At 53.0% G+C, this 23,952-nt stretch overlaps 2 protein-coding genes across 8 annotated transcripts in view; both read right to left on the bottom strand.

The window, feature by feature from the left end:
- The window catches only part of SYNRG (synergin gamma), a 56,625-nt gene extending 37,807 nt beyond the window's left edge, over nucleotides 1–18,818 (bottom strand). Inside the window, exons 1-7 of one of the 7 annotated variants that reach the window (XM_053275615.1) lie at nucleotides 18,622–18,818; nucleotides 8,893–8,930; nucleotides 7,730–7,863; nucleotides 7,512–7,645; nucleotides 5,519–5,624; nucleotides 5,065–5,176; nucleotides 2,972–3,283 (exon numbers count right to left, since the gene is read on the bottom strand). In XM_053275615.1, the coding sequence (XP_053131590.1) occupies nucleotides 2,972–3,283; nucleotides 5,065–5,176; nucleotides 5,519–5,624; nucleotides 7,512–7,645; nucleotides 7,730–7,863; nucleotides 8,893–8,930; nucleotides 18,622–18,776 (991 nt within the window). In that variant the 5' untranslated portion in view covers nucleotides 18,777–18,818. Of the gene's footprint in view, nucleotides 1–2,971; nucleotides 3,284–5,064; nucleotides 5,177–5,518; nucleotides 5,625–7,511; nucleotides 7,646–7,729; nucleotides 7,864–8,892; nucleotides 8,931–18,621 lie in introns of those variants that run through there. The other 6 variants (XM_053275614.1, XM_053275613.1, XM_053275620.1 and 3 more) reach the window with 6 other exon arrangements.
- A 1,083-nt stretch (nucleotides 18,819–19,901) lies between these two features.
- The window catches only part of DDX52 (DExD-box helicase 52), a 17,910-nt gene continuing 13,859 nt past the window's right edge, over nucleotides 19,902–23,952 (bottom strand). The window contains exons 14-15 of the mRNA XM_053275622.1: nucleotides 22,024–22,116; nucleotides 19,902–20,504 (exon numbers count right to left, since the gene is read on the bottom strand). Coding sequence (XP_053131597.1) covers nucleotides 20,420–20,504; nucleotides 22,024–22,116 — 178 coding nt within the window. The 3' untranslated portion in view covers nucleotides 19,902–20,419. The remainder of the gene's footprint in view (nucleotides 20,505–22,023; nucleotides 22,117–23,952) is intronic.

A 23,952-nucleotide genomic window follows, 5' to 3' on the forward strand; every position in this document is an offset into this window, starting at 1 on the left:
GGCGTGAGATCTTGCAGTCGGGAGGAGGGAGGCTTCAGCGGTTATCCAAGCAGGGATCCAGAGCAACCGGGCCCAGAGCTCACGCAAAGGGGTTAGCACGGCCAAGCCAGATTCCCCCTGCTCACTGGGCAAAGAGGCACCTTTTCCCGGGGTGATTCTCTTGCGTTTAGCAGGGGGAGAGTAACTGGCCCTCTCTGTCCCCAGCACAGGACTTCCAGTGACTGTGGCTGGTCTGTGTCTTATGTTTCTTTTTAGAATGTGAGCCCTTTGGGGACAGGGAGCCCTCTTATTTGTTTGTTTGTTATCTCTCTTTGTAAACCACATTTATTTATTATTACATTTCATTCATTCATTCATTTATTATTTATTTATTTTTATTATTTATATTTATTTATTTATATTTATGTATTTTAATATTTAATTTTTAATATTATTTATTTATTTATTTATTATTACATTTATTATTTCTCTGTGTAAACCACCCTGAGCCATTTTTGGAAGGGCGGTATAGAAATTGAATTATTATTATTATTATTATTAGACCCGGTTCACAACCCTGGTGGAGAGGGAACCATGGTGGGCACAAACCATGGTGGGCACAGTCTTATGCGCGGGAACTTATGCGAACTTATGGGAACTTATTCTCCATCCCTGGCGAACTTATGGGAACTTATTCTCCATCCACAGTCTTATGCGAGAGGGAACCATGATGGGCACAGTCTTATGCGCGCGCATAAGGAGCACAGGATCCGACCCTCCCTCTCCTCACCGCGGACAGCCCCTGCCTATCTCGGCAGCCCTCACGCCGCTCTAAAGATGGCACTGGCACCGGTGGTCCCAGCAGTCAGGGCCAACGAGGGACCCCTCCGTATCCAGGGTTGGAAATGAAGACCCGGTTAACAACCCTGGTGGAGAGGGAACCATGGTGGGCACAAACCATGGTGGGCACAGTCTTATGCGCGGTAACTTATGGGAACTTATTCTCCATCCCTGGCGAACTTATGGGAACTTATTGTCCATCCACAGTCTTATGAGAGAGGGAACCATGGTGGGCACAGTCTTATGCACGCGCATACGGAGCACAGGATCCGACCCTCCCTCTCCTCGCCGCGGACAGCCCCTGCCTATCTCGGCAGCCCTCACGCCGCTCTAAAGGTGGCACTGGCACCGATGGCCCCAGCAGACAGTGCCAACGAGGGACCCCCTCCGTATCCAGGGTTGGAAATGAAGACCCGGTTCACAACCCTGGTGGAGAGGGAACCATGGTGGGCACAAACCATGGTGGGCACAGTCTTATGCGCGGGAACTTATGCGAACTTATGGGAACATATTCTCCATCCCTGGTGAACTTATGGGAACTTATTCTCCATCCACAGTCTTATGCGAGAGGGAACCATGGTGGGCACAGTCTTATGCGCACGCATAAGGAGCACAGGGTCCAACCCTCCCTCTCCTCGCCGCGTACAGCCCCTGCCTATCTCGGCAGCCCTCACACTGCTCTGAAGGTGGCACCGGCACCGGTAGTCCCAGCAGACAGTGCCAACGAGGGACCCCTCCGTATCCAGGGTTGGAAATGAAGACCCGGTTCACAACCCTGGTGGAGAGGGAACCATGGTGGGCACAAACCAGAGCTCACATCCGTGCTGACGTAACACTTCGCCATATTAAAACCAGTAGGGAAACCTGGTTCACACACACGGCCACTAAGGCAACCTCCTAGTAGGGCGGAAGAGTTATTTCCTCATGGAGCTCCTCCTCCAGCGCGCTGCGTGCCGTAGGGGTGGGCTTTATTATTATTTATTCATTTATTTAAAAGAGTTATACCCGGCCCCTCCAGTGCAATACTGCTCGGGGCGGCTTACGACAATAAGACAAGACACAGAGACAAGTAATAAAATTTAAGACACGACGCTTCCACCCAGCTTTCTCCGCTTTTTAAAAACCCGTTTTAAAATTGCTTGGGGCCATTTAATTGGCGTTTCATGATGTTTTAATTGTTCATTATTATTCTATGCAGCTTTATCAATGTCTGCTTTAATTGTCAATTGACTTTAATGGTGCTTTAACGTCAACTGCCCCTGAGCCTTTTGGAAGGGCGGTATAAAAATATTCAATAATAAATCAATAAATGAAACCAGCCAACCAGAGACTTGACTGGTTCCCTCTCCCCACGGACCCTTACACACTTCATCTCACCCCTAACCCCATTCCCTCACTCCCCTGGTTCCTTGCCACCGGTCCTCTTCTCTCACCCCACTCCCAAATATATGCTCTGAACTCCTTGAAGTTGCTTCCTGAAACCACGTGGTGTAGTGGTATAGCCAGCGTGGTATAGTGGTGAGAGTGCTGGACTAGGACCAGGGAGACCCGAGTTCAAATCCCCCTTCAGCCATGAAACTAGCTGGGCGACCCTGGGCCAGTCACTTCTCTCTCAGCCTAGCCTACTTCACAGGGTTGTTGTGAAAGAGAAATGCAAGGATGTCGTACACCGCTCTGGGCTCCTTGGAGGAAGAGCGGGATATAAAATATACATAAAGTGGGGGCAATGTGGCATTTTTTAATCTTATGAGGATTTGGCCAAAGGATTGAGAGCCAGCGTGGTGTAGTGGTGAGAGTGCTGGACTAGGACCAGGGAGACCCGAGTTCAAATCCCCATTCAGCCATGAGACTTGCTGGGTGACTCTGGGCCAGTCACTTCTCTCTCAGCCTAGCCTACCTCACAGGGTTGTTGTGAAAGAGAAACTCAAGTATGTAGTACACCGCTCTGGGCTCCTTGGAGGAAGAGCGGGATATAAATGTTAATAATAATAATAATAATAATAATAATAATAATAGTGCTTAATCCAACTGCAAGCCATTTGAAAGCGCTTCCCCCCCCCCACCACCGGCCCCCAAGTTTGGACCGGACGGAGTCCACCCTTCAGGGCCGAGGGGGGTCCCCTTCCACCACCAAAGACACCAGGTGTGTTACCTGTTTTCTGAGTGTTTTGTGAAGCTGCAGAAGAGGAGAAATAAGGCAACGGCCCAGCGGTGCCATGGAAGATGGAGGACACGGGAAGCTGGAATGGAGGGAGAGGCTGGGCCGCCAACCTCTCTGGAAGCCGCTGCCCAGCCTGAGGAGGAGGAGGAGGAGGATGGCAAGGCGGAAAAGGCCAGGAAGAGGCTGGAGGCGCAAACGGAGGGGGCTCGGCCGGCCCCTGGATAAAGTCACTAAACTCGTCGTCGTCAGGGAAGGCAGAGGTGTGGGAGACAGACACAGTGGAATGGGATGGTGTGGGGAGATCTGAAAAACGGAATGAACACACGCGGTCCATACGCACACCCACGCACAATGGAGACCCCACCGCCCCGCTGTGCTTCGGAAAGCGGCCGTGAGTGACCGGATGTGTGCTCTCTCTGGGGCTTCTTCCCAGGATGCTGCTCGCTGGCAAACCGCGGCAGCTGGTTGTGAACTACACCTGGTTCCGCACTCTGTACAGGTGAAACTCGGAAAATGAGAATATCGTGCCAAAGTCCATTAATTCCAGTCATGCAAATTAAAAGGTGGAACTGATCTATGAGACAGACGCATTACATGCAAAGCGAGATCAGTCCAGCCTTGATTTGTTATCATTGTGATGATCATGGCGTACAGCTCGTGAAAACCCCAAATCCACAATCCCAGAAAATTAGAATATTGCATGGAACCAAGAAGACAAGGATTGTCGAATCGAACAATATCGGACCTCCGAAAAGTAGAAGCATGCATATGTATTCAGTCCTTGGTTGGGGCCCCTTTGGCAGCAATGACTGCCTCCATGCGGCGTGGCATGGATGCTCTCAGCCTGTGGCACTGAGGAGGTGTTATGGAAGACCAGGATGCTTCCTTAGCGGCCTTCAGCTCTTCTGCATTGTTTGGTCTCATGTCTCTCATCCTTCTCTCGGCAATGCCCCATAGATTCTCTATGGGGTCAGGTCAGGCGAGTTTGCTGGCCCATCAAGCACAGTACACTGTATACTTTTCGGAGGTCTGATATTGTTCTATTCTTCAATCCTTGTCTTCTTGGTTCCATGTAATATTCTGATTTTCTGGGATTGTGGATTTGGGGTTTTCACGAGCTGTACGCCATGATCATCACAATGATAACCAATGAAGGCTGGACTTCTCTCACTTTGCATGTAATGCGTCTCAGTTTCACCTTTTAATTTGCATGACTGAAATTAATGGACTTTTGCACAATATTCTAATTTTCCGAGTTTCACCTGTACATGCTCAGAGGGAAAGAGGCAAAGTCACACCGTACACAAACCCTCTGAGCAGGTGCAGAGTGCAGAACCGGGTGTCGTTCGCAACAGGCTCCAGCGTGGAAAACGAGACCGCTCAGGCCTGGCGTTGCGTGCTCCGGCAGCCGGACTGGAGGCGGAGACCCCCTGGTTCCGCCCTGGGGGCTTTCTGGGGCCTCCCTCCAGGAGGAGCTTCCGGATGCGGAAGAAAGAAGCCCTCGGACCTCACTCTTTGGGGGGACCCACTGACAGTGGGGTCTGGGGAGAGGGCAGGCAGCACACCCACCCCTGGAGTCCAGGCCACGGTGGATGGGACAAGCGGCTTCCCAGCTAAGCCGGAGAGGCAAAGTGGTCCGTATCTGCAGGGGTGGCGGGTGGTTCCTAGGCCACGGTTCAAAAGGACCAGCGCGCTAGAGACGCAGACGCAGCCTTCCTGGGATGCTCGTGGCCCCGTGTCGAATGTTCTGAAGTTTGCTGCTGAAACCGGTCACCTGTTCACATCAACATTCAAGCCATTCCTGAATTTTATCGCTGACCCACAAGAGGGGCCACCGTCGAGACAAAGGGTTCAGTACGTGCTTCTCTCTCCCCCACTGAAACCTAAGGAACTGACAAGGCTTTAATTGTGGCTGGATGACTCTATCAGCAAATAATGTTAAAAGGCATTTGACTCAACACACCTGTACGTGTCTTTATCACCTTGCAGCTGCATTCATTGAGGTTGGTTGTTTTTTTAAAAAAAAAACCATTTATTTTCAGCATCTCCTACACACACCCCACCCCGCCGAAAAGACACAATACCTGCGTTTTTGGGGTGAGAGGTGGGCGTGGGGTGCAGCTTGGCATCTCGGGAAAAGCCATCGAGGTTGCCCTTGATAGCCTCCAAGGCGTCATCTCTGCTTTTCTCACCCATCTGAAACGTAAGGGAGACCGATTTGAAAACCATCCCAAGCGGGATGTCCCACTTTCGTGGAAATTCCAGCAGCAGCGGAAAGAAGCCAACAAGCCCTTTGACTTCCACGCTCCACGTTCCTGCCAAAGCAGGTCGGCTGCCACAGGGCAATCCAGGAGAAATCTGTAGCCGTGTCTATCCCGTGGCACGGCTTTTGTTGAAGTTTTCCCCATCGGCTAGAGCTTGCTGTAATTCTTTGCACATTCATTTTAGTTTTACTTGCTGCTTTGATTTTCCAAAACTTGCCCAGCCCTTTGGTTCAAATCTGACAAGGACACCATCAAAACGCTACTCAGGACGTACCTTCGGTTTCACGCTGCTCAGGAGCCTGAGCTTTTGTTTCTGCTCTTCAAACTGGCGCCTTTTCCTTTCCTCCTCCAAAAACTTTTGCTGGTGTTCAAATCTTTTCCTGGGACGACATAAAAGCCACGCTCATTAAAACGTGCTCTCTGCATCCTATGCAAACACAAATCCGTAACTGGGTTTGGTTTCGGCATAGTTAAGCATGACTGCCTAAACCAGAGCTAAGGGTTAGCCACAAACCAGGATGTGGAACCAGGAGCTAAAGTGAGTTTTCTAATGGCAGCTTGTGTTAACCATGGCTGAGTGAGCATTATGGCTGCACCAGGAGCCACTCTGGGAAGAGCATTTAGGTTCCAAGTCCCCTCCCTGGCAGCATCTCCAAGATAGGGCTGAGAGGAGAGATTCCTGCCTGCAACCTGGGAGAAGCCGCTGCCCGTCTGTGAAGACAATACTGAGCTAGGTGGACCAAGGGTCTGACTCAGTAGATGGCAGCTTCCTATATTCCCTGAGATCTTTCCTGGCTGTGTACTTGAGATCTTTTTAGGAGAGGAAAGCTGGTCTGGTGGCCGCAAGCATGACTTGTCCCCTTAGCTAAGCAGGGTCCGCCCTGGTTGCATATGAAAGGGAGACTAGAAGTGTGAGCACTGGAAGAGATTCCCCCTCAGGGGATGGAGCCGCTCTGGAAAGAGCTGAAGGTTCCCAGTTCCCTCCCTGGCAGCATCTCCAACGAGATCGGGCTGGGAGAGAGACTCCTGCCTGCAACCTTGGAGAAGCCGCTGCCAGTCTGTGAAGACAATCCTGAGCTAGACGGACCAAGGGTCTGACTCAGTAGATGGCAGCTTCCTATATTCCCTGAGATCTTTCCTGGCTCTGCACTTGAGATCTTTTTAGGAGAGGAAAGCTGGTCTTGTGGTCGCAAGCAGGACTTGTCCCCTTAGCTAAGCAGGGTCCGCCCTGGTTGCATATGAAAGGGAGACCAGAAGTGTGAGCATTGTAAGATCTTCCCCTCGGGGATGGAGCCGCTCTGGGAAGAGCAGAAGGTTCCCACTTCCCTCCCTGGCAGCATCTCCAACGAGAGAGGGCTGGGAGAGAGAGACTCCTGCCTGCAACCTTGGAGAAGCCGCTGCCAGTCTGTGAAGACAATCCTGAGCTAGACGGACCAAGGGTCTGACTCAGGATATGGCAGCTTCCTATGTCCCGATGTCTGCGTGGCGTCTTCCTAGAACACTCCCCAGGGCAGTGCCTAGCTCGGCAGGCTAAACCAGGCGCTCGGTGTAGGGCTGGGCTCTTAACTAGGGTGAAGGCAACAAAGCACAGGCAGGCCAAGGCGAAACAGCCCGGCTCACACCAGGCTCCGGTGACCACTTCGCTCACTGGACTGCCAGCCACGGGCTGTGCCCTCCCAACGCCCTCCTCTTCCATTCCCGTCCGTGACTGGAACACGCCAGCAAATGGCGAGAAGTGGTGGGCTCAGCGGTTTGCTCCTCCTCCTTGCAGCGGGCAGGGGAGCGAGAGGGCCGCGCCGGAAAGCCCGGACCCAGAGCTCGGGCGTGGGCTCAGCCAGGGTGACGGGGGCGCTAAACCCACAGGCACAGGAGGGATGAGGAGCGGTGGTTCCTCTAAGGCAGGCCTGCTCAATTTAGGGCCCCCCGGTTGTTTCTGGACTACAACTCCCATCATCCCCAGGCACAGTCGCCAATCGCCAGGAATTATGGGAGCTGTAGGCCCACATCGGCGGGAGGGCCGATGCTCTAAGGCGTGCACACAAGTTTTTTTTTTGATGCCCGCTCAGTTAATTCTAGGGCCCGCTTAGGTTGACCCACTCCGAATGCACATGGTGCGCGTGCATGGCCTGGATGCTGCTGCCCGGAACAAAACCCCTGCTGCGCACAGGTGAGAAGGATTCGAGAGAACCCCGAAGGGGAGCGCCCGATCTCCTCGCCCCCCGCGCCGCCCCCCCCCCCCGACCCGAGAGCCCAGCGCCGCCGCTTACTGCTGCTCTTCGGCAAACTGCTTCCGCATGTCCGGGGTGTACTGAGGAGCGGCCGGGCGCATCCCCAGGAAGGCGGGCGCCTGCCCCAGGTACGACATCCCGGCGGCTGGCATCGGGCCCAGGGGCATGCCGCCCTGCAAAGGAGACGCGGAACCGTCAGGGCCGGGCGGCCCGAGGCAACCCGAGCCCCCAGACCAGGCCCTGCCCTGCGCACTGACCAGACGGAAGCGGGAGTCCCAAACCTGCGTGGCCATCGCTCCGGGAGGGATCGGAGGCCCGTAATTCACCCCCAGCATGTTGGGCGGCAGGACGGACACCATGGAGAAGGCTTGCTGCGGCATGGAGATCATCCCTGCGGCGAGAGGGGGACGCTGGTGAGGATCCTGACCCCGAGGGAGGGAAGCCCCCCTACCCCGGGGGTTTCCCACCTGGGGTCCCCAGGAGTGGTTGGACTACCATGCCCATCACCCGCAAACCGTGGCTGGGGATTATGAGAGTTGTCATCCAACTACCCCTGGGGACCTTCGGTTTGAAGCCCTCCTCCTTAACCATCATTAAGCCGTGGGGCTGATGCAGACGCAAGAGGTCTCTTGGCTGCCAGCCTTTGCACACCACAGAAAAGAAACAAAACCCCCCCAGAGGTGCCTTTAATCTCTGCAGTCCTGAGTCTCGCAAACAACGTACATCTGGCTCAGGTTTGGGGTCCATTATGTTGGACACTCCCCAGAACTTTTATGCGCCTTCCTTACGAGGCAAGGCTACAACCCCCGGGGCTTTTTGGTTAGGGATTCTCAACGTGTGGGTCCCCAGATGTAATTGAACTTCAACTCCCATAATTCCCAACCAAAGGCCACTGGGGCTGGGGATGATGGGAGTTGAAGTCCAATAACATCTGGGGACCCACACGTTGAGAAACCCTGGTTTAGAAGAAAGAACGACGGAGGGGAGACGTGATAAGAGGTCTATAAAATTATGCATGAGAGGAATTCTCCTCCCTTTCATATAACACCGAGGGCCAGGGGCCATCCCACGAAACTGACTGCCAAGATATTTTCACATAATGCATAATTCATCTATGGAATTCTCTGCCCTGGGATGTGGTGATGGCCACTAGCTTGCGTGGCTTTAAAAGGGGCTGAGATAAATTCACGGAGGGCAGGTCTATCAGTGGCTACTAGTCCGGTGGCTATAGGCCACTTCTAGCCTCAGAGGCAAGGTGCCTCCAAATACCAGTTGCAGGGGAGCCACAGCAGCAGGAGGGAGGGCATGCACAGACCTCCTGCCTGTGGGCTCTTCCGAGGCATCTGGTGGGCCACTGGGTGAAACAGGGTGCTGGACTAGATAGGTTTGGGGCCTGATCCAGCAGGGCTTGCGTCCTTACCTTGATGGCTGAGGCCAGCAGCTACGGGAAACATGAAGCTGAAACAGAAAAGGGAGTGATGCATTAACCACCGGAAATACAGAGCAAGCGCTGACGTTTAACGAAAGGCTGCCTCAGCCGCAGGGAAGGACTTCTACCCATGATACAGATAGCAAAAGGCAACACGGACATATATTATATTAATATCCCTCCCTTCCACCCCAAGGAGCTCAGGATGGCGCACGTGGTTCTTCCCCACCTCCATCCCCTCAAGGACCCTGTGAGAAAGGCGAAGCTGGCCCGGGTCATCCCATGGGTCTTGGGGCTGAGCCGGGATTCGAACCGCCTCGAATCCGTGTCCGGCACGAACCGCCTCGAATCTGCATCTGGCACTTTAGCCTTGTGCACCAGGCCGGCTGCCCATGATAAGAACGGGCATGCACTGTGCATGCTGCAAGCAGCCATAGAAATACGGGTCTTGGGAAGCGGCTTGCCTACCTCAAAGCCGGCGCCATCACACCCTAGCGCGAGCAAGAGACAGGCAGGCTCTGAAGGTGCGAGCCAGCCCTTTGGTTCACGGCAGTTAACCCCAGCTCACTGCGCGAAAAGAGGCACCACTCTTTAAAAGCGGTGATTCTCGTGACAGAGCAGAGGGAGAGCAACTGGCCCTATCCGTCCCCAGCACAACACCCCTCCAGTGGCTTTTGCTGGTGTCTGTCTTGTGTTGCTTCTTTATTTTTTTTATTTTATTCTTTGCGTTTTCTATCCCGGCTCTTCCTCCAAGGAGCCCAGAGCGGTGCACTCTACATCCTTCGGTTTCTCCTCACAACAACCCTGTGAAGTAGGCTAGGCTGAGAGAGAAGCGACTGGCCCAGAGTCACCCAGCAAGTCTCATGGCTGAAGGGGGATTTGAACTCGGGTCTCCCCGGTCCTCATCCAGCACTGTAGCCACTACACTGCACTGCCTCTCTTTAGATTGTGAGTCCCACTTTGGGGACAGGGAGCGATCTTTATTTATGTTCTCTCTCACCCAGTGAACCGCTTGGGAAACTTTTGCTGAAAAGCATTATAGAAATATTCGTCGTGATCATCGTCCGTGGTCTGCCTGAGGCCAATGGGCTGGACTGGGTGGCCCCACATGATGACTGCCCCCCAACTGCATGTGCTGTGTTTCTACTGTACAGAGAGCCAACAAGTGCAAAAAACAAGCTTGGACGGGTCTTTAGGTGGCCATAGGCCGCAGGGGTGGGGAACCTTGGCACTCCAGCTGTTGTTGAACTACAACTCCCAGCATCCCCAGCGGCTGGGGATGGTGGGAGTTGTAGTTCAGCAACAGCTGGAGTGCCAAGGTTCCCCACCCCTGGCATAGGGGAACCGCTCTCTCACATCTCTACTAGAAGACCACCGAGTGCCCTTGCGGCTACTGTGAATAGGAACCAGAAACCTCTCCAAATTCTTTGCAAAAAATCCAAAAGTTGGCACCAGGAGCCGGAAGGAGGAGAAGCAAGGCATGCTGTGCAGTGGTCGCTACCTGGAAGTGAGAGACAGCCCCGAGGCAGAACCTTGCCTCTTCCCTGATGGGAAAGAAATCTCGTTCATTTTTTAAAAAAATATTTAAATTTTTATTGATTTGAACAATATCTTAACATTCACATCACATTAGACAAGTATTGACTTCCCGCTCACACCTCCTCGTGAATCACCAACTATAGAATTAACCCTTGCTATAATTATAGTTCAAAACATACAGGTGAAACTCGGAAAATTAGAAGATCGTGCAAAAGTCCATTAATTTCAGTCATGCAAATTAAAAGGTGAAACTGATCTATGAGACAGACGCATTACCTGCAAAGCGAGATAAGTTAAGCCTTAAATTGTTATAATTGTGATGATCATGGCGCACAGCTCAGGAAAACCCCAAATCCACAATCCCAGAAAATTAGAATTTTCCATGGAACCAAGAAGACAAGGATTGTAGAAGAGAACAATATCGGACCTCTGAAAAGTAGAAGCCCCCAATATGTATTCAGTCCTTGGTTGGGGCCCCTTTGGCAGCAATGACTGCCTCCATGCGCCGTGGCATGGATGCTCTCAGCCTGTGGCACTGAGGAGGTGTTATGGAAGACCAGGATGCTTCCTTAGCGGCCTTCAGCTCTTCTGCATTGTTTGCTCTCATGTCTCTCATCCTTCTCTCGGCAATGCCCCATAGATTCTCGATGGGGTCAGGTCAGGCGAGTTTGCTGGCCAGTCAAGCACAGGACACTGTATACTTTTCGGAGGTCCGATATTGTTCTATTCTACCATCCTTGTCTTCTTGGTTCCACGTAATATTCTCATTTTCTGGGATGGTGGATTTGGGGTTCTCATGAGCTGGACGCCATGATAATCACAATGATAACAAATCAAGGCTGGACTTCTCTCGCTTTGCATGTAATGCGCCTGTCTCATAGATCAGTTTCACCTTTTAATTTGCATGACTGAAATTAATGGACTTTTGCACACTATTCTAATTTTCCGAGTTTCATCTGTATATCTTAAACCTTACAGAAATCTTGTTCAACTGCTCTGTCTGCCAACAAGCCCAGAGACAGCGGCCAGCCAGAATTTGCAGAGCCTGCTTCTCAGCAAAGCCGGGGAAGACATCCCAGAACGCCCTTGCTTCCTTTTAAAAAACCTGAGTGCCTTTTATACAACGCAGCAGCAGCCACAGAAACAAGCAAACAAGAGACAAGGACGGCAACAAGACACGACGCCCACTTCTCCTCCTTCTCTGCCGCCCGCTCAAATAGAGGTTAAGGCTCCTCACAAGAAACTTGAGCCAAGGGCATGGTTTTATACGGGGCTCGGTTACTTCCAAGGCAGCCAGGAATCACACAACGACAGGTTGTAATGTGGCACCACCTTCAGACTATGCATCAGGTCACAACGATGAAAGATGAAAGAATAAGACCAGCGTACGGGTTCCTAGGCCAGGGGCCTCTCCCGCGCTTGACAGCAGTGGCCAGAGATTAAAGCTTAAATCCCCTAACTGAGCAAAGAGGCACCTCTTAGAAGTGGTGGTTCTCTTTAGTGAGCAGGAGGGGAGCAACTGGCCCTCCCCGTCCCCAGCACAACATCCCTCCAGTGGCTGGAGCAGATTTCCCAGACAGCAGGTTTACTGAGAGTTCGAAGTTGGCCTCCCACAAAAAAAAGATGCAAAAATTGGATCCCTCCCCGCAATATAAAGCGGGCTACAGTCTAACGCTCACTGAAAAACTCAAATTGTGTATGAAGTGCTCCCTGAGAGCTTGTAGGATTTCATGGTAAATTTGGCTGATATGTGAATTCAGACCCTCCATTCCGGAGGAGACGTGAACTAAAAGCCGGGTTGTGAAAAACCTCCTGTTGCTGGTGTCTCTCTTATGTTTCTTTTTAAGATTGTGAGCCCTTTGGGGACAGGGAGCCATCTTTATTTTATTTATTTACTGGTGAAACTCGGAAAATTAGAATATCGTGCAAAAGTCCCTTAATTTCAGTCATGCAAATTAAAAGGTGAAACTGATCTATGAGACAGACGCATTACATGCAAAGCGAGAGAAGTCCAGCCTTGATTGGTTATCATTGTGATGATCATGGCGTACAGCTCATGAGAACCCCAAATCCACAATCCCAGAAAATTAGAATATTACATGGAACCAAGAAGACAAGGATGGTAGAATCGAACAATATTGGACCTCTGAAAAGTAGAAGCCTGCATCTGTATTCAGTGCTTGGTTGGGGCCCCTTTGGCAGCAATGACTGCCTCCATGCGGCGTGGCATGGATGCTCTCAGCCTGTGGCACTGAGGAGGTGTTATGGAAGACCAGGATGCTTCCTTAGTGGCCTTCAGCTCTTCTGCATTGTTTGGTCTCATGTCTCTCAGCCTTCTCTTGGCAATGCCCCATAGATTCTCGATGGGGTCAGGTCAGGCAAGTTTGCTGGCCAGTCAAGCACAGTACACTGTCTACTTTTCGGAGGTCCGATATTGTTCTCTTCTACAATCCTCGTCTTCTTGGTTCCATGTAATATTCTAATTTTCTGGGATTGTGGATTTGGGGTTTTCACGAGCTGTACGCCATGATCATCACAATGATAACCAATTAAGGCTTGACTTCTCTCGCTTTGCATGTAATGCGTCTGTCTCATAGATCAGTTTCACCTTTTAATTTGCATGACTGAAATTAATGGACTTTTGCACGATATTCTAATTTTCCGAGTTTCACCTGTATGTTTCTTTTTAAGATTGTGAGCCCTTTGGGGAAAGGGAGCCATCTTTATTTTATTTATTAATAGCTATGTAATCCACTTTAGGGACTTTTGTTGAAAAGTGGGATACAAAGATTCGTCATAATTGTAATCCAAATAAAATTGGTCAAATCCTGTCTCAATTAACTCCTGCCATAGACACCAATGCTCCTTATTTCAGGACGCTCGTTGAAACCTGCACACGCTCCAGAAATCCCCCCAGGTGCCTGAAATCCCTTCTGAATCAGCCTGGCATCACAAGTTACCGTCTGCGTCAGGGCTATACAACCTGATAGAAGCACAACAAAAACCTCATCACACAACGCTAGTTACCCCTTTCATGCAACAAGCAAAGGAAGACCAAACAATTAAACATTCATAGCCTCCTAGAAAAGCAGTGACTTATTTATAAGCCCTACCAAGGGAGAAAAAACCCAACCCACTCTTGCTAATTGGAGCCCAACTTAAAAGCAACACAGCAGACACAAAACCAACGTCTTCATACGTGGATCCACAACCGATCTTGTTCAGTCAGCCTTTAATAACGCTGTTCAAGTGCTGTTATTATTTATTAGTTAACAGCCATCCAATCATAGTTTGGGTCGGTATTTTAAAATAGCCACACGTTCATCAGAAAGAGCCACACTAGTAGCTGCGGCAGAAGGAGAAATGTTAACCGACAGAAACCACAAATTCTCCAAAGCATACCAAGCTTGCAAAAACTCAGCTACACATATCTGTTTGTCATGGGGAGAATGGGTGGGCAGGTTGAATTTTCTGGACTATTAAAAAAAAAAAATTGCAATTCCACAATTCATGATTAGGCTGTTTTGAGTCCTTCAGTTAGCAGCCGACTTCTCCTTGGGGAACGGCAGACTGCACAGAGAATTCAAATAACACCAAGTACAGTATTGCCGAGGATGACACTGACCGGTTTGGGGAGAGTATACAACCATGTCACACACATCCCATCCCTGGAGCCCCAGACGCCACTCCATTAACACCGTTCTGCAGGATCCAGTTCTCCTTGATCAAGGGGGCTGCCCCTTTTGCCCAGCTCAGTTCCTTGATCACCACCCGCCCCACACTGGGATTTATCTCTTGGGAACATCCGTGAGCAACAGACCAGAAACTGGCTTTTTAAATACCTTCATTCATTCTCTCCCAATATTACACTTTTTACCCCAAAGGCTTTTGAGGCAGTTCATAGAAAAATCAAAAGAAGGCCATGCAAACAAAACTGAAAGCAAAAAATCCCCGGAGAACCTGCTGGCTGAAGCCAATAAGAGGCAGATGAGGGAGAAAAATAATACAATACTCTCGGCCTTTTTAAAAATTGTATTCATGTTTGCACATCTTTTAAGGTGAGGCCTGCAAACCCAGACCTATTTCAGCAGTCATGGGAGGCTATAATATAATCCTATCCTCTGTTACTGATGCAGGGGTAAGCTGGGAAGTTCAACTAAAATGTGGTTTCCTCGAATTATCTCTGTTGTTGGCCACCGTTATCAAGCTGTCCATTTGTTGCCGGGTCCAATGCAAGGTGCTGCTTTGGACCCTTAAAGCCCTTAAGGGTTTGGGCCCTGGATATCTGTTCCCAAGGGTTCCTGCTGGCTTGACAAGGTCATCCCAGACAGCAGGGTTTATCGTGGGTTTACGGAGAGCTTGAATTGGCTCCTCCCGAAAATGACGCAAAAAGTGGGGTTTTTTTCTAAACCCAAGACATAAATTGGGCTCCTCTCCAACGGGCAACGAAAAACCCAAATCGTGCGTGAATTGCTCCCTAATATCTCACACGGACTTCGGCATGAATCTGGCCGATACATGAACGTACACCCTCCGGTCTGGCAGAGAAGCGAGTTAAAAGCCCCGTCTGGGAATGCTCCGTTATAGCTTTTAGAAAGCAAGTACTACAACCCGCCTTGGGGTTGTCTTTTTAACGAAAGGCGGTATATAAATGCAAAAATAAAAAATAAATAAAATAAATAAATAAAACCAGGGCTTTTTACCCAGGCTTTAAAAATACCCTGTTTCCCCGAAAGGAAGACCTAGCAGTAATTTCTGATGTACCGCTAATTGCCCTAGTGCATTTTGGGGGGGCTAAAATTAATATAAGACACTGTCTTATTTTCGGGGAAACACGGTAGGAGTTTTTCTTGTTGCTGCTGCTTCAGTGATGCGTTTCATGGTTTCATTGTGCATATGTCTTTAAATAGGTTTGCATTTTTTCTTATAATCCAATTTAATATTTCTGTTGTTTCAACTGTCTCATAGTTTTGCACCGTTTTTTAAATCTTTGTCAACCACCTTGAGATTTTAATTTTAAAAACTAATAAGTAAGATCTTTGTGTGTGTGTATATGCACAACTGAAGGCAGAAGCCAAAACATCTTGAACATATTATTATTATTAATTATTATTATTATTATTAATTCAATTTCTATACCACCCTTCCAAAAATGGCTCAGGGCGGTTTGCAAAGAAAGATATATATCTGTTTGTTAATCAACAGTAAATTCTTATTTATTTATATGCCTTTATGGCTGGCAAAGCAGTCTCCTTCCTGCTGGGCTTCCTCACCTTAGCTTCAATGAGACGGCAGCACAAGCCATAATGGGGGGGGGAAGCAATCCTTAGCTACCCCATCCCTCTGTTTTAGGAACGAACCTCAAGATGAAATAAAACCAACATTTTAAGAGGCCAAACAGGAAAGCAGCAGCCAGGCTGCACACCTAACTAGCAATGCAATAACCGGAGTCTGCAAATTTGAGACTGCTCAGTGGCAATCACAAATTTTACATCAAATGTCCATGGGTGACTCTGGGGACAGATCTTCCAGGCAGGCTCAGAGGGCTGCATGACTCTTTTTGATGAGACACCACCCCCTTTCCTCCAAGCAAAAGACAGACATGACAGCCAACCCCACACAATCTCTCTCGCAGCCTCCCACGAGGACACGGGTAGAGATAAACAGGTCTCTGTTTCCAGGGAACTTACAATCCAAGACAATGCGGGGAAAACGAGAAAAAGGGAGATTGCTCTTTTTCAACCCACAGCGTCCACTGCTAAGTGTAGCATCCGTATCATTATTACATTTGTATTGGGCTTTTCTACGAAAACGGCACTCAAAAGCAACGTCCAACCCAGGATGCAACCAGAGCATGAGGCGCGAGCAGCCGACGGACAAGCATCTCGCCGATGAAAACTTGGTGCAGGTCAGGACTCCGGCAGGCAGCTCAGCCAAAGGCAACTCTCGAAAGCTGGGTCTTCACAGATGCACAATAAATTAGAGGAAAACCAATAAGAGAGATGAGTAGAGTGATTCTAGGTGGAATGTTTGGGCCTCCCTTCGTTAGTGACTGCTGGTTCTGAAAGCAGTACTATACAATATTTAATTTAATTTATTTATTTATTACATTTCTATCCCGCTCTTCCTCCAAGGAGCCCAGAGCGGTGTACTACATACTTGAGTTTCTCTTTCACAACAACCCTGTGAAGTAGGTTAGGCGGAGAGAGAAGCGACTGGCCCAGAGTCACCCAGCGAGTCTCATGGCTGAAGGGGGATTTGAACTCGGGTCTCCCCGGTCCTAGTCCAGCACTCTCACCACGACACCACGCTGGCTCTCTTACACACAGATTGTATATATAAGTAAGATCTGCAGGCAGTTGTGAGTGGTTTTGATTTTATTTTTGAGGGGAGGATGATTTTTATGTTCATATCTATGCAAACATATCGCACATGTGCATGTGTGTATATGTGTGCACACTCTCTTGACTAGGACGATGAATATTTATATCTTGCTTTTCAACCCCAGTTCCCCCAGTAGAAAGGAATGGTTCCCTCCCTGTCCCCAAAGGGCTCATAATATGAAGAAATGTCTCTCCCCCACCCCTCTATATAGGGTGTGTGTGTGTAGATTTGTATGTTCACATCTATGCAAACACATCACCACACGGGTGGTAGGTTTGCATAGATGGGAACATACAATCCCACACACAGGGCAGAAACACAACACAACAAAACTCCCCTCTAGCCCACTCCACCAAGGTCCTGCCCCCTCCCTGGAGCGCAGAAGGGGGGGTGGGGTGGGGGGCACCTTGCTCGTTTCATTGACATGCTGCCAAATATAGATTATTATTATCATCATTATTATTTATTATTATCACATTGTATATCCCGCTCTTCCTCCAAGGAGCCCAGAGCGGTGTCCTACATCCTTGAGTTTCTCTTTCACAACAACCCTGTGAGGTAGGCTAGGCTGAGAGAGAAGCGGCTGGCCCAGAGTCGCCCAGCTAGTCTCACGAGGCTGAATCTGAACTCGGGTCTCCCCGGTCCTAGTCCAGCACGCTTAGCCACAGACACCGCGCTGGCTACATGTGGACGAGGCCAAGAGGGGTCAATATTTAACCCCCACACCATCCCCCCCCTGCCTTTTAACAAAAGGGAAATGGAGCCCACAGCAAGCAGAGCCACCAGGGGGGCAGCCCTACGGCCGGGGGCAGCCCCTTGAGGAGGAAGCTCATCCCTCTCCCCCCCAGCAAATAAGGCCGTCTTCCCCCCCCCCCACATCTGTCTTGCCCTCACCTTTGAGGGGGGTGGGGGGAGGGAGGAAGAAAGGAGGAGGAGGGGAGAAGGGAAGGAGGAGAGGGGGAGGGGGGAGGGGGGAGGGGGGAGGGGGGAGGGGGGAGAAGGAGGGGGAGGAGGAGGGGGAAGAGGGAGTGGAGAAGATAAGGAGGGGAGGGGATAAGGAGGGGAGGGGGGAGGAGGAGGAGGAGGAGGGGGGAGGAGGAGAAGGAGGGAGGGGAGAGAGGGAGGGGAGGGGGAGGGGGGAAGGAGGAGGGAAGAAGAAAGGAGGAGGAGGAGGGGAGAAGGGAAGGAGGAGAGGGGGAGGGGGAGGAGGGGAGAAGGAGGAGGAGGAGGAGGGGGAAGAGGGAGTGGAGAAGATAAGGAGGGGAGGGGGGAGGAGGAGGAGGAGGAGGAGGGGGGAGGAGGAGAAGGAGGGAGGGGAGAGAGGGAGGGGAGGGGGAGGGGGGAAGGAGGAGGGAAGAAGAAAGGAGGAGGAGGAGGGGAGAAGGGAAGGAGGAGAGGGGGAGGGGGAGGAGGGGAGAAGGAGGGGGAGGAGGAGGGGGAAGAGGGAGTGGAGAAGATAAGGAGGGGATAAGGAGGGGAGGGGGGGAGGAGGAGGAGGAGGAGGAGAAGGAGGGAGGGGAGAGAGGGAGGGGGTGGGGGGAGGGGGGAGGGAAGAAGAAGGAAGCGATCCCCCTCACTCTCCCTCTGTCAGCTGCTGGCGGCCCCCCCCCCGAGCCATGCACTGGCGCGGGAGGGGCGCCCCGCGGGCCCCACCCCCCCCCCCAGCCCCAAGGACGAGCCCCCCCCCCCCGCCTCTGGCTGGCCCTGGGGCTCTGGGGGGGGAGCTGAATAGGGGAGGGGAGCATGTGGGCGGGTACATGGAGCCCCCCCACTCCTCCTCCCCCTCCCTCCCCTCACCTGCTGCTGGGGCCGGCGGCGGCTCCTGGGCCCGCGGGACTCCCTGCCGGCCCCGCCGCTGTCGCTGCTCCGGCCGAGACTCCCGGCGGCCCGGCTGAAGGAGAAGCGGCGGCGGCGCCCGAGCCGGCAGCGCCCAGGCCCGGCCGCAGCGCCATCTTGCCGCCGCTGCCACTTCCGGGGCAGCCCCCGACGCCGCCGCCGCCGGCACGAAGCCCCGCCCACCCACCACCGACCACGCCCACAAGGAGGCGGAGCCACGGCGCTCCTCTCTCCTTGAGCCACGCCCCCTCCCAGCAGCAGGGGAAGGGCGGCCTCTCCCCCTCCTGGGAAGGCCAACCTCTGCCCGAGCCTGGGTCCAGGGAGCTCAGGAAGGGCGGCCCAGGCGGGCAGCAGCTTCTGCAAGGGCGGTAGGGGAGGCACTTGGGACCTTCTGCCGGGGTCCCCGGAGGGGAAAACGGCACAGTGCTCCTGCATGGAGTCGCCCCTCCAAATGCAAACCACGGCAGGCCCTGCTTAGCAAAGAGGGCCAGTCCTGCTGACAACCCCGAGAGGCCCCGGCCTGTTTGCAGGCAGAAGGTCCCAAGTGCCTCCCCACCCCCCGCTTGCAGAAGCCGCTGCCAGCCTGGGTTGCCCCTCCTGAGCTCCATGGACCCAGGCTCGGGGCGGGCAGAGGTTGGACTTTCCCATGGTCCCCGGAGGGGGAAACGGCACAGGGCCCAAACATGGAGTCTCCCCTCCAAATGCAAACCACGGCAGGCCCTGCTTAGCAAAGAGGGCCAGTCCTGCTGACAACCCCGAGAGCAGTTCGCTCTGGGACGGGGCTGGACGTGACTGCAGCCCTCCCACCAACAGAGCAGGCACCCTGCTCCGGCCACGACCACCCTGCGAGGTAGGCAGGGTGGCCACGAACCAGCCCTTCGGAAGCAGCAGGCGGGGAGGTCGCAGCCAAGGCAGAAGGAAAATAAGGGGGAGAGGGCAGGGAATGGCATCCACCAGGACAGACAGCCCTCCCACCACGCCTTCAGGGGTCTGCTCTCTTAAAAACAACCCTGCGAGGGAGGCAGGGCGGCCACCCGCATTCCCTTGGACAGCAGAGGCATCCAAGCCGGGGTCCGCAGAGGATGCGGGACTTGAACCCCCAGCCCCAGTGGCCTTGGCAGCAGAAGGAATGGCCCGATGTCTGTCTCTCACACCAACACAAACACATCACAGTGCCCTGGAAACGATCACACAGCTGAAGGAAGAGCCAAACAACAACAATAATGACACAGACGTCGGTGGAGCTGGAAGGCGGGCACTTTACTGGAGAAGTGCAGGCATCAAAGTTTCCAGGCACAGCAACACACAAGAGCCTACTGTCACCCAGGCCAAGGAGAATTGCTGCAGGCCATAAACCCAGCCAGAAGGGGTTTAATGCGGGTAGGACCTGCCGATTTGTTCTGCCGAATTATTCTGCCGGATTATTGCCGATTCTCCAGTACAAACCGGACATTCACTCTCCCGCAGGGCTGCAGTGAGAGGCCTGCGCGGCAGGGACTTGGGTCTTGCACCCGCACTCGGGCCCCAGAATCTGTTCCCTACAAAAAGCAGAAGCAACCGAGGATTCGAGCGTATGGCGATCCTGGCGGGGGCTGTTTTTATCTGAGCACGGAGTTGAAAAGGCGAGGCGAGGACGACGAGGCGAGGAACGTTCCTTATTCTCTTCCAAACTCCAGCCAGTTGATTTGGGTGGCAGCACCCGCGGTCCGGAGAAACAAGGGATCCGGGCTTATTTGGACGGATAATGCAAGCAGCCAAATCAATTTGCCGGAGGGATCTGTGCCTGGGGACTGTTACTTTTAGCTTGCTGAACATCCTTCTTTGCCTTTCCCCGAGAGGCCGTCCTAAAAAGAAGAGGTTAGAAGAGCCCTCATGACATTCCGCTTCTTCCTCTCTGGGAATGAGACACAGCCACCAGGCTCTCACACACAGCAAGGCGGCCGCCACCGCTGGGCGACGGAGCACACGCTCTGCACGCCCGAGGGCCCAGGTTTGAGGCCTCTACGGTGGCAAAAGCTCTGAGGGCTGGACTCGGCCCAAAGAACACAACAGCACATGCAGGGGCATGATGCAGGGGCATGATGGGGAAGGGCCCAGGAAGGCGGGCCCACGCAAGGCGGGGGGATTCTCGCCTTCTGGAGGAGGCCGGAATCAGAGCCAGGACCCACAGCTCCCTGCGGACGCGCAAGTGTTTCAGCGGCCAGGACAGGTGCAACCAAGGAGACGGCCCAGGCCTCCTTGGGATCTGTCCAGCAGCCCTCTCAAGGTCACTCCCCACCCCGCCCCTTCACATCCCCCCCCCCAAAACCAGCCCATGCGGGTGGCCTCCATCCAGTTGTGGGTAGATGTTTAGGGAATACTCTTGTCTCTCGAGGAGAGAGACGGGAGGACACAATCGCCCAGGGGTAGGAACACAGGAAGCTGCCATAAACTGAGTCAGACCATTGGTCTATCTCGCTCAGTACTGTCTTCACAGACTGGCAGCGGCTTCTCCCAGGTTGCAGGCAGGAGTCTCTCTCCCAGCCCTATCTCGTTGGAGATGCTGCCAGGGAGGGAACTGGGAACCTTCTGCTCTTCCCAGAGCGGCTCCATTATCCCCTGAGGGGGAATCTCTTACGGGGCTCACACTTCTAGTCTCCCACTCATATGCAACCAGGGCGGACCCTGCTTAGCTAAGGGGACAAGTCCTGCCTGCGACCACCAGACCAGCTTTCCTCTCCTAAAAAGATCTCAAGTACAGAGCTAGGAAAGATCTTAGGGAAGCTGCCATATACTGAGTCAGACCCTTGGTCTATCTAGCTCAGTATTGTCTTCACAGACTGGCAGCGGCTTCTCCAAGGCTGCAGGCAGGAGTCTCTCTCCCAGCCCTATCTCATTGGAGATGCTGCCAGGGAGGGAACTGGGGACCTTCAGCTCTTCCCAGAGCGGCCCCATCATCCCCTAAGGGGGGAATCTCTTGCAGTGCTCCCACATGTAGTCGCCCATCCAAATGCAAACCAGGGCAGACCCTGCTTAGCTATGGGGACAAGTCATGCTTGCGACCACCAGACCAGCTCTCCGAACTGGGGTCCCCATTGCGGTGCTGTGGGGCCACAGTGCCCACCGTCCCCGCCACAAAACGGCCTTGGGTCCCCCGATTTGAGAACGCCTGAAGAAGCCCACCCGCTTGAAGAGGCCAGCAGGGCCAACCACTTTCCAATCTCTGCCCTGCAGCCCAGACTCCCCACACAGGCCTGTCCATGGCTTTTCCTCCGGCGAGGTCAGTCACGACAAGCCCAGCCCTGCCCACCCACCAGCGAGGGCCTTGCCTACTTGAGAAACTAGCCCCCGGTCCTGCACTTGGCCGGAGGGCAGCAGACTTACTTTCTCCTCTTGGCCTGGCCCAGTAAGAACGGAGGCGAGGTCAGGATGTGGTCCCTCTCCAGGGGCCTCTTGATCAGCTTCTTCTTCTGCTTGCTGCAAACATAGGAACATAGGAAGCTGCCATCTACTGAGTCAGAGCCTTGGTCCACCTAGCTCAGTTTTGTCTTCACAGACTGGCAGCGGCTTCTCCAAGGTGGCAGGCAGGAGTCTCTCTCCCAGCCCTATCTCGTTGGAGATGCTGCTGCCAGGGAGGGAACTTGGGAACCTTGATGCTCTTCCAAGAGCGGCTCCATCATCCCCAGAGGGGGAATCTCTTCCAGTGCTCACACTTCTAGTCTCCCTTTCATATGCAAGCCAGGGCGGACCCTGCTTAGCTAAGGGGACAAGTCCTGCTTGCTACCACAAGACCAGCTCTCCTCTCCTAAAAAGATCTCAAGTACAGAGCCAGGAAAGATCTTAGGGAATATAGGAAGCTGCCATATACTGAGTCAGACCCTTGGTCCACCTCGCTCAGTATTGTCTTCACAGACTGGCAGCGGCTTCTCCAAGGTGGCAGGCAGGAATGTCTCTCCCAGCCCTGTCTCGTTGGAGATGCTGCCAGGGAGGGAACTGGGAACCTGCAGCTCTTCCCAGAGTGGCCCCATTATCCCCTGAGGAGGAATCTCTTCCAGTGCTGACACTTCTAGTCTCCCTTTCATATGCAACCAGGGCAGACCCTGCTTAGCTAAGGGGACAAGTCCTGCTTGCGACCACAAGACCAGCTTTCCTCTCCTAAAACGATCTCAAATACAGAGCCAGGAAAGATCTTAGGGAATAGAGGAAGCTGCCATATACAGAGTCAGACCCTTGGTCCACCTAGCTCAGTATTGGCTTCACAGACGGGCAGCGGCTTCTCCAAGGTGGCAGGCAGGAGTCTCTCTCCCAGCCCTCTCTCGCTGGAGATGCTGCCAGGGAGGGAACTGGGAACCTTCTGCTCTTCCCAGAGCGGCCCCATCATCCCCTAAGGGGGGAATCTCTTGCAGTGCTCCCACATGTAGTCGCCCATCCAAATGCAAACCAGGGCAGACCCTGCTTAGCTATGGGGACAAGGCATGCTGGCGACCACCAGGCCAGCTCTCCTCCCACGACATGGAGAACGGCAGGAAGGTGGGGAGGGAGGGGAGAACCAGCACAGAAAATTGAGAGGCCGGCCTTGCAGCTGTATTGCACCCTTCCTCTCTCCGCTGCACCTAAAGGGCGGACCAGGAGGAGGAAGGCGATTCCGCTTGCCCAGTCCACAAGCCACGAGCCTACGGTCTGGTCTGCACACCTGAGCTGACCTCCCTTTCTCAGTCCCCCGTCGAGCACTGACCACCGCTCACCGCCCCGGCCGGGGTGACCGCCGCTTGCCGGCGGCTGCCCCAGCAGGCCACGGTGTGGACGGAGCAGGAGCCGGAAGAGGGCCGACCTGCCGCTCGTGGGAGCCAGGCCAGCGTGGGCAGCTCAAAGAATACGGGTATTTGAGGGGCCGCCTGCTCCCAAGGGTTGCTGCCCGCCTGACGAGGACATCTGAGGGGGTCCTCCTCCGGGTGCTGACAATGAGGGAGGCCCGGCTGTCGTGCGCTCGGGACGGGGCCTTCTCTGTGGCTGCCCCCAGACTCTGGAATGCTCTCCCGGTGGCCATTCGCTCCTCGGACTCCATCACGGCTTTTAGAAAGCTTGTAAAGACTTGGCTTTTTACCCAGGCTTTTGCATGATCGTTTTTACTGCTGCTTCTGTGCGTTTTTATCTGTTGTATTGCTTTTATCCCTGTTTTCATATGTTTTTAGCTTGATGTTTTTATTGCATGTTTTGATTTTTGTAAACCGCCTTGGGGTTGTCTTTTAACGAAAGGCGGTATAGAAATGTAAAAATAAAATAAAGACGGGGAGCAGGCTTGCCCCTCTGAAT

This window comes from Hemicordylus capensis, chromosome 12 (assembly GCF_027244095.1).
Source record: "Hemicordylus capensis ecotype Gifberg chromosome 12, rHemCap1.1.pri, whole genome shotgun sequence".
In the NCBI taxonomy this organism is placed as follows: domain Eukaryota; kingdom Metazoa; phylum Chordata; class Lepidosauria; order Squamata; family Cordylidae; genus Hemicordylus; species Hemicordylus capensis.